At 38.3% G+C, this 15,064-nt stretch overlaps 1 protein-coding gene across 2 annotated transcripts in view; it reads right to left on the bottom strand.

Moving 5' to 3' along the window:
• FBXL7 (F-box and leucine rich repeat protein 7) overlaps positions 1-15,064 on the bottom strand; it is a 282,611-nt gene that overhangs the window by 188,333 nt on the left and 79,214 nt on the right. For both annotated transcript variants that reach the window (XM_045571112.1, XM_036409441.2), the window contains exon 2: positions 8,737-8,826. In XM_045571112.1, the coding sequence (XP_045427068.1) occupies positions 8,737-8,826 (90 nt within the window). The remainder of the gene's footprint in view (positions 1-8,736; positions 8,827-15,064) is intronic.

Raw genomic sequence — 15,064 nt, 5'->3', positions numbered from 1 at the left:
GCTCCAATCCAGCACTGACAGCCTAAGGGGTTGAGGATCAGGCCCCGAGATAGGCTTTCAGGGAGAGAGCAGGGTCTGATCTGTAGCCTCTGTGGCAGCCATTGACCAGAACTTGCTCTCTTTCTCTCCTGGCCTGGCCAACAGCCATGCCTCCATTTCCCTCCAGACATCCAATGGGGCTGCTGATCAGCCCCACCTTCCTGAACAGGCACCGTTGATAGGCCCAGAGATGCTGACAGACATAGAAACTGACCAATCAGAACCAAATCTGGGTCAACTGTGAAGAGCTAATGGTTGCCTAGGCGACGAAGCTTTTGATGCTGACTGGCATAGAAACTGACCAAATTAGCTGGCAGAGGAGAATAGTTTGGGGTGATCAGGCTGGTAGGGGAAAGCAGTTGCGGTGAGATGAGGCTGGCAGGGGAGGACTGTTGGGGGCAAGATCAGGCCCTCAGGGGAGGGCAGTTGGGGGGAATCAGCCTGCAGGGGAGAGCAATTGAGGGCCACCAGGCCAGCAGAGGAGGGCAGTTGGGTCCAAGATCAGGTCGGCAGGGGAGGACAATTGGGGGTGAGATTAGGCCATGAGAGGAGAGTAGTGAAGGTGAAATCAAGCCAGCAAGGGAGGGCAGTTGGGGGCAAGATCAGGCCAGCAGGGGAGGGTAGTTGGGTCAACCAGGACAACAGGGGAGGGTAGTTGGGGGCAATTGGACTGGCAGGGGAGCAGTTAGATGTTAATCATGCTGCAGGGGAGTGGTTAGGGGGTGATCAGGCTGATAGGCAGAAGCAGTTAGGGGCAATCAGGCAGGCAGGCAGGTGAGCAGTTAGGAGCCAGAAGACCCAGATTGTGAGAGGGATGTCTGACTGCCAGATTGGGCCAGATCCCTGTGGTATTGAGCCCAAACTGGCAGTTGGATATCCCCCAAAGGGTCCCAGATTGAAGATGGCGCAAGCTGAGCTGAGGAACAACCCCCTTCCCTGTACACATATTTAGTGCACCAGGCCTCTAGTTATTAATAGTTGAAACAATGTGTGTTTCTCAAAAGAGAAAAGTTAATATAATTTCATAGCTGAATATAAGTTATATAACATACTATTATACACAATAAAATATGAGCATAACAGATTACTTACATGTGTGCTAATTGTAAGTGTAAGGGAGTGTCAATTGACAAGTTCTTCAGAAACTGGCTTTTTGTTGTTGTTGTATTTTGTAAGTTTAGGTGATTACACAAAACAGGAAGTGAGGTCTTGTCTTCACTGATTTCCATAGAAAGTCTATTTCCACCAAGCATTTTATGAGTTTAGAAAAGATTGTGTAGATTTTCAGGGACACAGGATGAATAATGTCACCTTAGGAACCTCACGATGCTGAAACATCTCCCCAGCACTGCCATCTTTTCTTCCCATCCATCTCCTCTTTCATTCTCCTGGGCACTCCCTGTGTTTCCTTCCTTTGCAACCCAGAATCTCTCTATTGTGGAGAGAAACCTGTGTTTCTAAAGCTCTCATCATATATACTCAAACTCATGTAGATATTTGGAAGAACAAAAGTCCTCCAGTGTACAGGTGGCCTACCCCTGCCCCTCCAGGAGGCAGTCCCAGTTATATATAACAGTAGAAATCCTCCTATTACATTTAAAATTAACAGAAATCCTCCTGTTACTATCTGCTTCCCACAGACTGTTCTCCTTATAACAATTCTACACTTCTCTCTTAAGGATTGCAAATAATCTCTAAATTGTTTGTTCATTAATTCCTCCCCAATGAGGATTTTTTTTTTACATTTTATAAGTGTGCAGGATATAGAGGAATGCCTTTTAAAATACAGTGCTTTTCTCTCATTATTTGTTAATCAGCCTTGCAGCCTTGGGAAGCGAGGGCTTCCTGAGGAAGTTATTTTATCCTGGGGAAGTTATTTCCTGGTCAAAGAGGAAGTAAACAGACATGTTAACCTGATTTTTAAGGTCAGACTATATCCATGACTGTAAATGTCAAATATTTCCAAGAGCGGGATATTTATCTTCGAATATTTGCACACACCATCCTCCACATTCCCACTTTTCCTGGGAGGAGTTCAGAAGTCTGCTCATTAGTATAAATCCCTTTAAGTGACTCAGAGAAAAGTGGTGGATACAGAGTGTCATAGAGTGATAGCCTGTTTGTCACTAACATCTCCAGTTAGATATGATCCACTGAAAACCTAGTACAAAGTCTGTGCAGCCACTTTGTAACTAAATATTTTAGTGAAAATGGGTTGTTCAAAAAACACTTGTGATCCTATTCATTGTTTCTAGGAAGTGGAGGGTCTCTTTACAATCTTACACACTGTGCTAGATCTTCCTCTCTGCCCTCCCACCATCTACTCACACAGCAAAACGCCGAGTTCCCGGCTGCCATGATACCTACCCCTGCTCCTCATCCCAGCTTCTTCCTTTCCAATAGCAGCACTTCTGCAGATCAAGTGTTGGGACACAATCTCATATTACCCGAATTACTATTTAACTATTTCCTAAGTGGTTATTTTCCCCAGCTTTGCTAAGGTTCTGAAAGCAGTGGATTTTGCTATAAAGTCAAATTCCTTGGGAAACCAAATAGCTAACAGCAATATTATGAAGGCTGCTTGTTTAAAACGATAGGAAAGGATGGGGACTCAGAGCCCACAGGGTGGATGTTCCACCTAAATCCATTCAAGTAAACCCAAAATTAATTTTCAAGGAAAAGAAAACACACCTGAAGGTAGGGACCATTCTCTGTGCGGCCAGTTTGTGAGGGATATACATTGTGTACCCCATAAATGCCCAAGAATGTTTTTGAACATAGATCACATCCTTTAATAAATTCCCATTGAATTAAATTACTGAAATTACTAATAAGATATTTTAGGAATTATACAAGTCTACATTACAAATACCCTTAGTTGTACTTTGATGAACCAGAATGCCTATAGCTGGACTACATCAATTATTTATTGAATTTTTTTTTTTCAAAAGGCAAAATGTAGGTGAAAGAAATAAACATAGAATAATTTTGGCCATAAGATTAGAATATTAAAGATCTAATTTTTCTCCCTCCCAACTCTACATAAGGACACTGAGAGATTCTGGATATCTCAAGTAGTACTCTAAGGTGTCCTTAACACACACATACACAGAAAGCTAATTTCCTTCTGAGCCCATTAAATGACATTTTTTTGCCATTCTGGATGATCCATTTTGGAAGATAATTCCCTCAAGAAATGAAACTTAGTTCTTGAGTCTGAGATGCTGTTTAGAATTTCACTGTATATTTGTAGGCTTACATAACAATTTTGTAGCTACCTCACTGCTAAGCTTTCCACTGCTGAAGCTAATCATCAGATGTACATTTGACTTCTTTATTAAACTGGGCAGCCTGAATCGGTAACATGCTCAAATCACCAGATGTAATTGGTGAAATCTCTCAAAAGTCACCTAACTTAGCATTATGCAGTAGCTTAAACAATACGAGAAACTTGGTCACAAAGCAATGAGTTGTTCATTTAATTACCAAAACACATTAAGTTTCAACAACTAAAACCTGGTAAAAGCTTTCCTCAAGGATCCTGAAATGTTCAGAGGCAGTTACATTTAAATTTAAAATTTTAAAGGCCAAGTAAATCTATATACTAATCAGTCATGCACAGAGTAAAAGGTCCTAACACCATGTTCAAAAACTCTCCCTCCCCAGGAGGTCCCCTGCCCAAACTTCAAACTTGAATAGGTATAATTTTATAACAACTTTTAAAGCTATTTCTTTAGTGTCATTTTATTTTTTCCAGTTCTTTACTTTTGATCCCTCTTCCTGTGTTATATGTTTCACTCTCTTTTCTCTAAGTCTGCTTCAAGGTATGCTCCAATCTTCCAAGGCTCATGCTCTGAGACTGCTATCTTCTACTTGTATACATTTAAAATTAAAATATAATTCCTTGGCTTAGTTTTAAAGGGAAAACAAACAATGTAACAATTCAGTAATCTTATATTATTACATACATTATAGACCCTATATTATGATTAACTTAAATGTCAATTTCAAACTGCAAGTCTTTCTAGTGAACTATGTTAAGGGTACAATTATGTAACCTTAACTTAAAAATGAATGCCTAATATAAAAGCAGCTTAGAATATTGACTTTTGCTTTCTACAGCTAAGGATTTAAAAGGCTGGCTTGCCCGGTATGGCTCAGTGGTTGACATCAACCTATCAACCAGGAGGTCATCCATGGTTCAATTCCCGGGTCAGGGCACATGCCCATGTTGGAGGCTTAATCCCCAGTGCAGGGCATCCAGGAAGCAGCTTATCAATGTTTCCATCTCTCTCCCTCTCTTCCTCAGTGAAATCAATAAAAATATATTAAAAAATAAAAATATAAAATAAATAAAGTCAATTTCTGGACTATACATAGACGAATAAAGTGTTTCCTTGTATACTATCAGCAATCTAGACACAGTTATGAGTTGGCATTTGAAAAGAAACTTCTCTAAGTACTTTCAAGATATACTTTTGTGTAAACTTATGAAGACAATTAGTATGAAATCCTCAATAGATTTTCATGATATTTACAAGGCAATCATTAAGCATTACCCTTAGAAACCATGGCTCATAGCCTATTTTTTGCCACTTACCAAGTTTATATGGCATTGGGTCATTTTGATTCTTTCTGAGTCTCCCTGTTATCATCTACCAAATGGAAACTTTTATATCCACTTCTCAAGAGAAGTGTGACAGAGGAATAAACAAAGGTGAATGCAATAATGCTCATGAAAGAGCCCAAAATAGTGTATTCCCAAAATGTTTGTTCAATTTGTTGGATAATCAAACAGGCTTTTAGGAAAACAAAATCCACCTTGAATTAAAAGCATCATCTTTTTCTTCCTGAGTGATTCCTGTGAATTTTGTTTGAGGGGCACACTTAAAAAATAAAAAGAATATAATATAAGACAAAGAGAATACAAACAAAGCCAGATGGTTAAGAATTTTCAAAATAACTCTATTTAGAATTGGTCTAATTTGGGCACTGAAAACATGAGGACTCATGACTATATAAATAAACGGTGATTTTAACTTCCAGGAAAAAGTATTACCATAGATTTTTCATAAATCAACTCATTTCACATGTCTCGAATGAAACATTTTTAAATGATCTCCTTTCAGGGAGTCAATTAAATAAGTAATTTCACAAATGAATCTATGGAAAGGCTAAGTTAAAGACATGAGTTGTCTTAAAAGAAATGTTTCCATCTCCAGGTAAGAAGCAACTCTAATAGGTTAAGATCCTTTTACCATTGGATGCAGATCCTCTCCTCCTATTGGAACTATGGATCTCTTTATGCTCAACGATCCTTCTCAAACTTTTCTAAATAGCCTGCCTCACCTCTGCAAGTAGTTCAAGATAGGCAGCTAAAAATCAGGTGGACAAAAAAAGAATTAAAAAGTTCCATGATCAGAAGGGAATGGCTTTCTTAAAGGTTATGCTTTTTCCTAATTTGACCATCTCTCATCAAAATACTATTGTGTCAAATTCCAGCTTGACAATTTTTAGGTGTATAATCTTGAACACATGTTTTTGTTTCTCTGTGCCATAGGTATTTCTTTGTAAAGTGGGAGTATATTAAATCAGAAAATTGCATGCACACATGCACACATACACACACCACCACCACCACTACCAACAACAACAACCATCTTCCCCATCCACTCAATCAGGGAGAAGTCAGTCCCATACTACTACACAATGCTTCCAACTCAGTTATTGAATGTATGGACAGTTTTCAAAGGCTGAAGGAAAATTGAGTATTATATTTCACAATAGATATTATTCTTAGAACTCAGTATCACTCAGACCTTATAACTGAGGGTCCAGCCTGTGCTTCCAGAAGACAATACTAAGGAGCTCAGAGGTGAAATATCATAAGAGGATGGAGGAACTGAAGAAAATAATCATAATCCAATGGCTTCTAGAAGTATAGCACTCACTCAATATTTTCTTCATATCAAAGTTTAAGCATAGTTCTAGAAAACAGTAGGGGGAGAATCAGAGAAGCATTTTTAAGTTTGCTCCTCTGTAGCATGTCTAAGAAATCAAAGTACACCTTCTGTTTCTTTGCCAGAATGTTGTGTACAGGTGTTTTCTGGTAGGAAGAAATGTGCACACACACCATCAGGTAAATTTGCTCTGTGGAGGCTGAAGGATGTGATCATTGCTCTGGCCCCAGGACTCTGTCATCCCTGCATTGAGAAAATTAGCCTTGGCTATTGCATTTCCATCTTAAAAAACCAGGCTTAAAACTGCTTAATTTTAAGCAATATGAGACCAATCATGCAACAAACATCTCTGAACTACATTTTAATGTAACTGATACATCAAATTCATTGTTTAAGCTTTTAAATTTTCATTAAAAACATTAGCTAAAAGAGTTCATGCAAACAAATAGAAAAACAATACTTTCTTTTATAATTTTTCAGATATGCAAAATATAAAAATGAACATTTTTCACAAGAACAGTGTTCTTCCGCTTAAGAGTTGGGGGGAAAAATTCCATACTAATTTAGCCCAGTAGCTAAAAATTTTGTTTTATATGAACATCACATTTTTCCATTTTTCTCTCCTGATTTTACCCACAGCACGATAGAGAATACATTCTGATAAAAATGTACAAAATATTGGCTGGGCCTGCACCAAAGGAAAAGGCAAACTAAAATAAAAACTATAAATCACTAGAGAGTAATTTTAAGCATAAAAAGCAGATTTTTTTTTAAATGCATGAAATCCCTTCCCCCAACCCTTGCAACAGAGCTCACATATTTTTATACTTTTTATTTATGAAAAGCAGAAAAAATACTAACAGAACTTAAATCCAGATAGGGAAACGCAGAGGGACTATTTAACATACTTTTAACTTTCTATTTTCACAGCCACTCAAATGAGCAAAAGACTGTGACAAATAGAATCAAAGATACGGGAGGGGAGTGGACTGATAATTCTCGGGGAAAAGGGGAGTGTTGGATGCGGGAAGAGACTAAACATAAACTGAGCACCTATGGATGAGGACAATGGGGGGTGGGGAAAGGGCAGAGGGTGGGTGGGAACCTGGTGGAGGGGGGAAGAAATGAGGAACCTTTGTAATAATATGAACAATACAGATTGATTTTTTAAAAAAATTAAAATCTCACAGGCATTAAAAAAAATAATAAGTAATAAAAAATTTGGCTCTCAAAAGGGAAAAAAAAGTGACTGTGAAATAATGGTTGAAAAAGAGTGATAATATTACAAAACAGATTTCTGATTACAGAGGATCATAAATAAATTACATTGAAGTGATTTCCATTTTGGCCTCAGAGAATGAAAGCCTCCAAAGTGAACGTCTAGAATCAATTTACCTGATTCGCACATTACCTTAACTGAATTTCAAGAATGATCTAATGCCCATATTTGAATTAACAGGCAGAAAATTAAAATTGGATTGGTACCTGATACTTCACTGCACAAAGAAAAACACCCCAATCTGTTTGCCTTACTACGTGGGTAAAACAATGTGAAGGTGTTAAACTCAAGGGACTATAATCCAGTTATAATAGCTGCTTATGCATCAGTCTGGGGATAATTAACCCACAGAAGGTAATTCTGGGCTACTTGAAACACACCAAGTCAAAGAACACCTGAAGAGAAGATAAACATAGCGGAGGAAAGGCGTCATCATGAATGCATAGACTATAGCACAGATCAAGAGCGGTCACACAGCTGAGATGACCAACATCAGGCCAGGAGTTCGCTCCCTCACATCACAAGTAGCAGAAACTCTGCCTCCAAAACAAAGACAGACTGTTTCCATAACACGCTATCTTCTTAAGGAAATCGGGCTTTATACAGTATCATGAAAATCAGGGGATACCTTCCAAAGAGTCCTTCATTATAAAAGGCATCGATATATTAAAAGGCATCAGTCGACAATTACTTTAGAAAGTACTCTTCAGAAAGCAAGTCATTTAACAGTGTTTAACATTAAAATATTATAAAAGGAGCTGATTCCATACTAGGGTCAACTTTCCTCTAAATAACTACAACAGAAACAATTATTTCCACACTCAAACAAGTAAACAGTGACTCAAAAGCTTCTCAACCAAGTATTTATTGGGAAGCAGTTGAATTCCAACATGTATTGTAAGTACATATAGTCAGATTCTTCATCAAGAATATCAAGGTGACCAATCTCTGTCCTGATAGGCAGGATTTTTTCAATTGCTCTCTAAAGAGTCAAACAAACCTCTTCTCCTACTATCAAATATTGCTGATTAGTAAGAGGTCTACCAAGCACATGACTGTGACCTTCCCATTGTCACAATCCTGAATGCAGGTATGCCTATTCTGAAAGTTCTTGCACAACTTTCAACTTCAGCATAAAGATTTTACAATCAGAACATTTTCTATACCGAATATATATAATCATAAAGGCTTCTTCAAAGTTAGCCTACTATATTTTCACAAAATAACAGCATTTGCGTTAGAAATGAGATAATTAAATTCCATTGCAACAACTTTAAGGGACAATGACAGCAGCACAACAAAAAAGAAACTTGGGGAAACCTTTGCCTTCTCATTTTTAAGACTTTCATATGCTCCCACTTGGTGGGACAGAACTCAGACTCACACATTTTATTTGCCTTCCAAAAATAGCCAGCACTGTGAAGAGAGGGCAAGAGATAATGAAGACCAGATGCCTACCTTCACTGGTAGCCACATTCTTCTGGGCTTGGGTGGGTGTGTGATCTGTACTTGAACTCACGTCGGATGAGATGCTTGAGCTGCCTTTGCCTAGAGAAAACAGAAATGAGCAGCTTTTGAGTTTTGTAATTTCAGAACTTAGACCATGCCTTTCACTGTCCCATACCAGCCACATCGCTTGTTTCCAAGAAAGGACCAATAATACCAAGAAAGGAGTTTATTGGATTTCTTGCCTTATGCATTAAATATCTTTTGGGAAATGCCTGACCCATGTCAGAGTAAAACTAATGTCTTATTATAATCTTGCTTGACTATAAACTCAGACAAGATTATAAAACATAGTCAAATACAATAACATAATATAATTTTGGCGTACATGTGACTAAGAAAGTACATGTGCGAAACACATCCACAGTATTGATTTTTTTATTTGCAGCTATAAACTACATTTTCCAATAAAGGACAAATGCAAATCTAAGAATGAGGCATTATCTGAGGAGCAAGAGCCTACTTGCTCCAAAGAAGCTCTATCACCTTTAAAAAATTCCCTGCTTTAGTTAAGTTCTTCTTGAAGAAGAAGAAGAAGAAGAAGAAGAAGAAGAAGAAGAAGAAGAAGAAGAAGAAGAAGAAGAAGAAGGGATTCTGTCATTTTTTTTTAATGCAGTAAATCTTAACCAGGGCTGCTCCTCCATGCAATGGGACATTTGGCAATGTCTGCTATCGTTTTTAGTTATCACAAACGGGGAGGGTACGCTCCTAGCACTAGTGGGTAAGGAGCTAGAGACATCTTACAATGCACAGGACAGTCCCCACACGACAAAGAATTATCCAGCCCAAAACATCAGTAATGCTGAAGTTGAGAACCCCTGATCTAAATAATCTTACCTCAGCTGATAGCTCAGTTTGTACTCTTCTGACTTTTAATATGAAAATATGTAATATTATTGCTAAATATTCTCTAAAATCACATGAAAGTTCAGAAATATGAACCATACTCTCTGCCTAGTGATGGAAGTGCTATGACCATGGTGAGTGGAAATTCAAGATAATGCCCATTGTACCTGCTATAGACTAAATGTTTGTGTCTCTCCAAATTTCATATTTTAAAACCTAATCACCAACGTGTGTTACGTATTAGGAGGTGATTAGCCTTTGGGAGGTGATTGGGTCATGGGTATGGCACCCTCATGAAATGAATTTGTAGAAGAGACCCCCCCCACCCAAAAGCTCCCTGCCTATGTGAGAAAACAGAAAAGATGGCAGTCTATGAACTAGGAAGTGGGCTCTCACCAGTCACCTTGATCTCAAACTTTTCAGCCTCCAGAAATGTGGAAATCTCATTTCTGTTGTTATAAACCACTATAGATAGTATCTGTGGTATTTTCTTATAAGGACCAGAATGGCTAGTCAGTGCCTCTGCCCATGGTAATCTGCTCCCCTTGAGCATGGGCAGGACCTGCAGCTTGCCACTAAGCCATAGAATATGATGATGGTAAGAGAATCAGAATTGAAACAAATTCCATTGCCGATTAGAACTTGCAGATGCCACTAAATTCCCTAATGAGTTGAATTTAGTCAAAAGGGAAATTATTCTGGGTAGACCTGACCTAAACAGATAAACCCTTTACAGGAGTCTAAAGGAGGGACATCTCACTGGTCTTTTTTTTTTTTTAATATATTTTATTGATTTTTTACAGATAGGAAGAGCGAGGGATAGAGAGTTAGAAATATCAATGAGAGAGAATCATCAATCAGCTGCCTCTTGCACACCCCTATTGGGGATGTGCCCGCAACTAAGGTACATGCCCTTGACCGGAATCGAACCGGGACCTTTCAGTCTGCAGGCAAATGCTCTACCACTGAGCCAAACCGGTTTCGGTCCCACTGGTCTTAAAGAAGCAAGTCAGCATGAGTCCTAAAGCTGCAAAGTATTGAATTCTGCCAATACCCATGTGTGCACGGAAGAGGACTTGAGCCCCAGATGAAAGCCCAGCCCTGGCCATGAGCATCTTGACTGCACCTTTATAAGACCTTGAACAAAAGTCCAGCCCCGATTTCTGACCTAGGGAAAATAAGATAATGAATGTATCTCATGTTAAGCTGCCGCTAAATTGGTGGTGATTTGTCATGTGGCAATGGAAAATGAATATAATGGCCAACCAGTTATATCACAATGAACTCTTCAATGCACAATTATGATTAAAACTTACAAGCAGCTGAGAAACACTGGTTTCCAACAATATTGCCTACACAGTGGTATACACCCCAGTTAGGTGGCATGACATTACAGGCTAAAAACAGAGTTGAAAAGCACAAGTGGGCAATTTAAAGAGCTTCAAGGTCTTGTTTGCTAATGCTGAGAATAATGAAACAATCCAAGTTCATGGGTGATATCACCTGGGAAGCTCATTGTGATGGATGACTCTGTTATAACAAGTCTGTTATTCCCATCATCCCTGCCCATTCTACATCCTCCTCCCTCCGAGTGAGCCACAGGGCAGTAACTCTCCATTAGTTTATGTCTAGCCTGCCTTTGTGGTCGCCAATCATTTGCCATGGTTGATCTTTGGAAGGGGTTGACATGTTGGACTCAATACCGAGTTAGAAATATGTCAAACTGGCCTCTGACCTCAGTCTGCTGCCCTCTTGCTTTTTGACTTGGACCGACTGCAGTGGGTAGTGGAGGATCTAGAGCAAGCATGTCAAGCTCAAAGACTAACACAGGCCAAATAAACAAGGTTTCAGTTTATGTGGGCTGCAAAAAAAACACACAAACAAACAAAAAAACAAACAAAAAAAACACACACCAAAAGCTTTAATTTTCATAGAAATACATAGGGCTGAAATAAATGAGTAATCATTAATGAGTATTGGTTGTGGGTTGCATGCGGCCCATGGGACAAAGTTTGACATGCTTGATGGAGTGATGAGGCTGGGTTTACATCTAAATCTGCCACTTAGTAGTGTTGGGAAAATTATTAAACCCTTCTAGGCTTTATTTTTCTGAGCTATAACCAGGGTAGGGAAAATCAATTCTTGCCTCACAGGACTGTTTTGAGCATTAAATAAAATAATCCAGATATAGCACCTAGGATAGTGCACTTAGGGAATACTCAATAAATCTTAGTATAATGGGGCTCATATTTCAGATATTATTAACATGCTCTGTTCTTTAGCCTTGTTTCTGGAAACATAACCAACACTCCAGGGAGTTCAATGGACAAGAAAAAGGTGCGAATATTGTGTGTGTGTGTGGGGGAGAGTTTCTTACAGATTAAATGTTACAGGAGGAGCTCAGAGGAAAAGAAAAGGGTGATATTAGGCTTCCAAAAGCCAAAATCAGAAATCTACAGTATGAAAATGTTCTTGTAAGACCAGCTATTACATTAGGAAGGGACTGCCTACATTTCTCAACTTCAAATATTATTTGATTAAATAATTGGCCACGTTGACAGATGAGAATGTCCATTACACTATCAGACTCACATGACTTTAAGTTCCACATTTACTACTTTTAAACAAAGTGGTCAGGAGAAAACTTGTCAAACTCTCTAAGCTTCATTGTTTTTATCTATAAAACAGGAATAAAAACAAACAACAAACAATTATCTACTTCCTCTACTAAAACCCACCTTGTAGGTTTGTTGGAAGTTATTATGGGTAAGAAATAATTGATGGCTAGTAAAGAATTCAATTATGTGCAATGCCAGTGACAGCCCCCTCCCCCTTGCAATTGTTTAATATTGACCCATTTGTCATAGTTCGATTTGTACCAGGAGACAGAAATGAAATTTAAAACACTAATTGCTGCTTTACTATTGTAGGCACACAGTATTCTATGTGCATATAAATTACATTATACAAACCTTATATATCCAGCAGAAATTCATCAGATATAAGCAAGGTGGGCAGTTATGCTCTCTGTCTAACTGCTTTACCTCCAGGAAAGTTTATTTATTGGCCATTCAGGGTCATTAGCTTATCAGAAATGTGCCTGTTGAATTTGGTAAAGCAACATTTTGTACTTTATTAATTTCCTCCCTATTAGAGACTAAAAGGCCCAAATGAGGGCAATTGAAAATTTAGGTATCAGATACAAATAAATATCAAAGAAAGAGAAAAATAACTAACACACTTGAAGATGGCAAATGTTATCTGTAACAAGTTAACCCAGGCATATGATTCTGAATCACAGTATGAGAAATTAGTGGTGGATCAATCATTTTGGTCACTTGAGACACATGACTAACCCAGGAATGCTGGCAGAATAATGTGTTAGTCTTCTATTCCAATCCCGCATCCTTTTGGGTTTCCGTTAGAGTGGGCCATGTTTTCCCAATGTTTTCCCAATGTTTGAAGAGAAAGAGAATGTTCATTAAATGGGGATCCTATTAGAGAGGGATTTTAAGTCTCTTTTAATTAAAAAAATTCCCATATGTGAAATAAGTCTCTTCTCTTCTCTCATTTTCAGTGCCCAGACTGATTCTGCAAATGAAGATACTTTACATAAGACAGGCAGATTTACTGACAACACAAAGAATATAAAGAGTGGAATAGAAAATATCAGTCAATACCTGACCAAAAAAAATGAATCAATGGGTCTTATGATTTCTAACATTCTTAAGAGTCCAAGAAACCACTTGAAAATTGATTCCTTATATCAATTCCAGATTATTTGCACTGAACTCATTCCTGTGGACTTCAGCTTCAGACTTCTCATATGAAACCCACAAACAGGCATGTTATCCCATGTGGAGGGCTTGGGCACTTATTTCCTCTTTCTCTCCAATATCCTGTTTGCAAGCTGCTGTTGGAGCACCATGAGTGCCTGATTTAATATTAAGTGTCCACACCAATGGAAAGAGAATCGTTTTCAATATCTCAGAATTAGATCAAGAGAATGGCAGGTCATATCTTTTGTTGAATCCACTGTTGTTTTCCTGATTGTTATCTTATGAGTTACTTTCTTACCTTCTCTGATTGCAAGTTCAAATGTCTATACATGCAGAAGAGGAATATTCGTTATCACAAAGGATGATCTGACTTAATCTTTGACCCAGAGGTGTATTAGTTTTTAGGAAAAATACTCAACACATATTGTGAAAGCACATTAGCTCTTTCAGGACAACAGGAAGAGATTTAATAGATGAATCCCCAGAGTCGGAGACCTTGCAATAGAGTGAAACGAATAGAAATAGAACCTTGAGCCCTCTGCCTTACTTTATTGAGAGCAAAAAATAGAAGATGGTATCCTAGGCTTTTGCTTTTATTCTTTGTTTTCTCCTGGTAATGATTGGTGTATGGGCTAAGAATGACAAGAGTAAGAAAGGAAGTGATATAAAAAACTGTTAGAATTCTGTTTTGGGGTTGTTGTGTTTTTTCTTTTTTTCTTTTTTTTCCTTCCAATGAATTTTATGTTCTACTTGGAACCTCTACTACAGTTTCCCAAAGCACCTGCCCGGTTTCCCCGAAAATAAGACAGTGTCTTATATGAATTTTTTCTCCCAAAGTTGTGCTAGGTCTTATTTTCAGGGGATGTCTTATCTTTCCATGCGCTAGGTTTTATTTTCGGAGGATGTCTTATTTTCGGGGAAACACGGTATCAAGTGACTTCGGGGTCACTGGGCAGGATACATGCTCCTGTAACTGGGGAATCGGGGTGGGAAGAAGATAACTCCTTTCCCCTAAGTCAGCAAACTTATTAGTCAACAGAGCCAAATATCAACAGTACAATGATTGAAATTTCTTTTGAGAGACACATTTTTTAGACTTAAACTTCTTCTAATGCCACTTCTTCAAAATAGACTTGCCCAGGTCATGGTATTTTGTGGAAGAGCCACACTCAAGGGGCCAAAGAACCACATGTGTCTCGCAAGCCACAGTTTGCCGATCATGGCCCTAAGTGGCTGCCTTCTAATGGGCTTATGTGCCGCCTGAGAAAAGCCAAGAATACTTTTCAGCATTTGCCTCATTGCTGAGAGATGCAGTCCCTACTCAAACAGAAGACCTGATGCAGAGTGCTGGCTTTCTTCATTATTTTAAAAACATATAAAACAAAAGTTACCATTTGAACTATTTTTTAAGTATTGAATTCAGTGGCATTATTTACATTCACAATATTGTACAACCATCACTATGATTTCCAAAATTACTTGATACAGAAATTCTGTACCCATGAAGTGATAACACCCCAATCCTCCCTCCCTAGCTTCTGATAACCTCTAATCTGCTTTCTGTTTCTATAAATTAGTTTATTCTAGACATTTCCATGAGTGGAATCATGGAATAGTTCTTTTGCATCTGGTTTTTTTCAGTTACCATAATGTTT

The sequence above is a fragment of the Pipistrellus kuhlii genome, unplaced genomic scaffold (assembly GCF_014108245.1).
Source record: "Pipistrellus kuhlii isolate mPipKuh1 unplaced genomic scaffold, mPipKuh1.p scaffold_m20_p_4, whole genome shotgun sequence".
NCBI lineage: Eukaryota > Metazoa > Chordata > Mammalia > Chiroptera > Vespertilionidae > Pipistrellus > Pipistrellus kuhlii.
The sequence above is the reverse complement of the archived record's forward strand: the minus strand, read 5'-3'. Positions and strand labels throughout refer to the sequence as shown.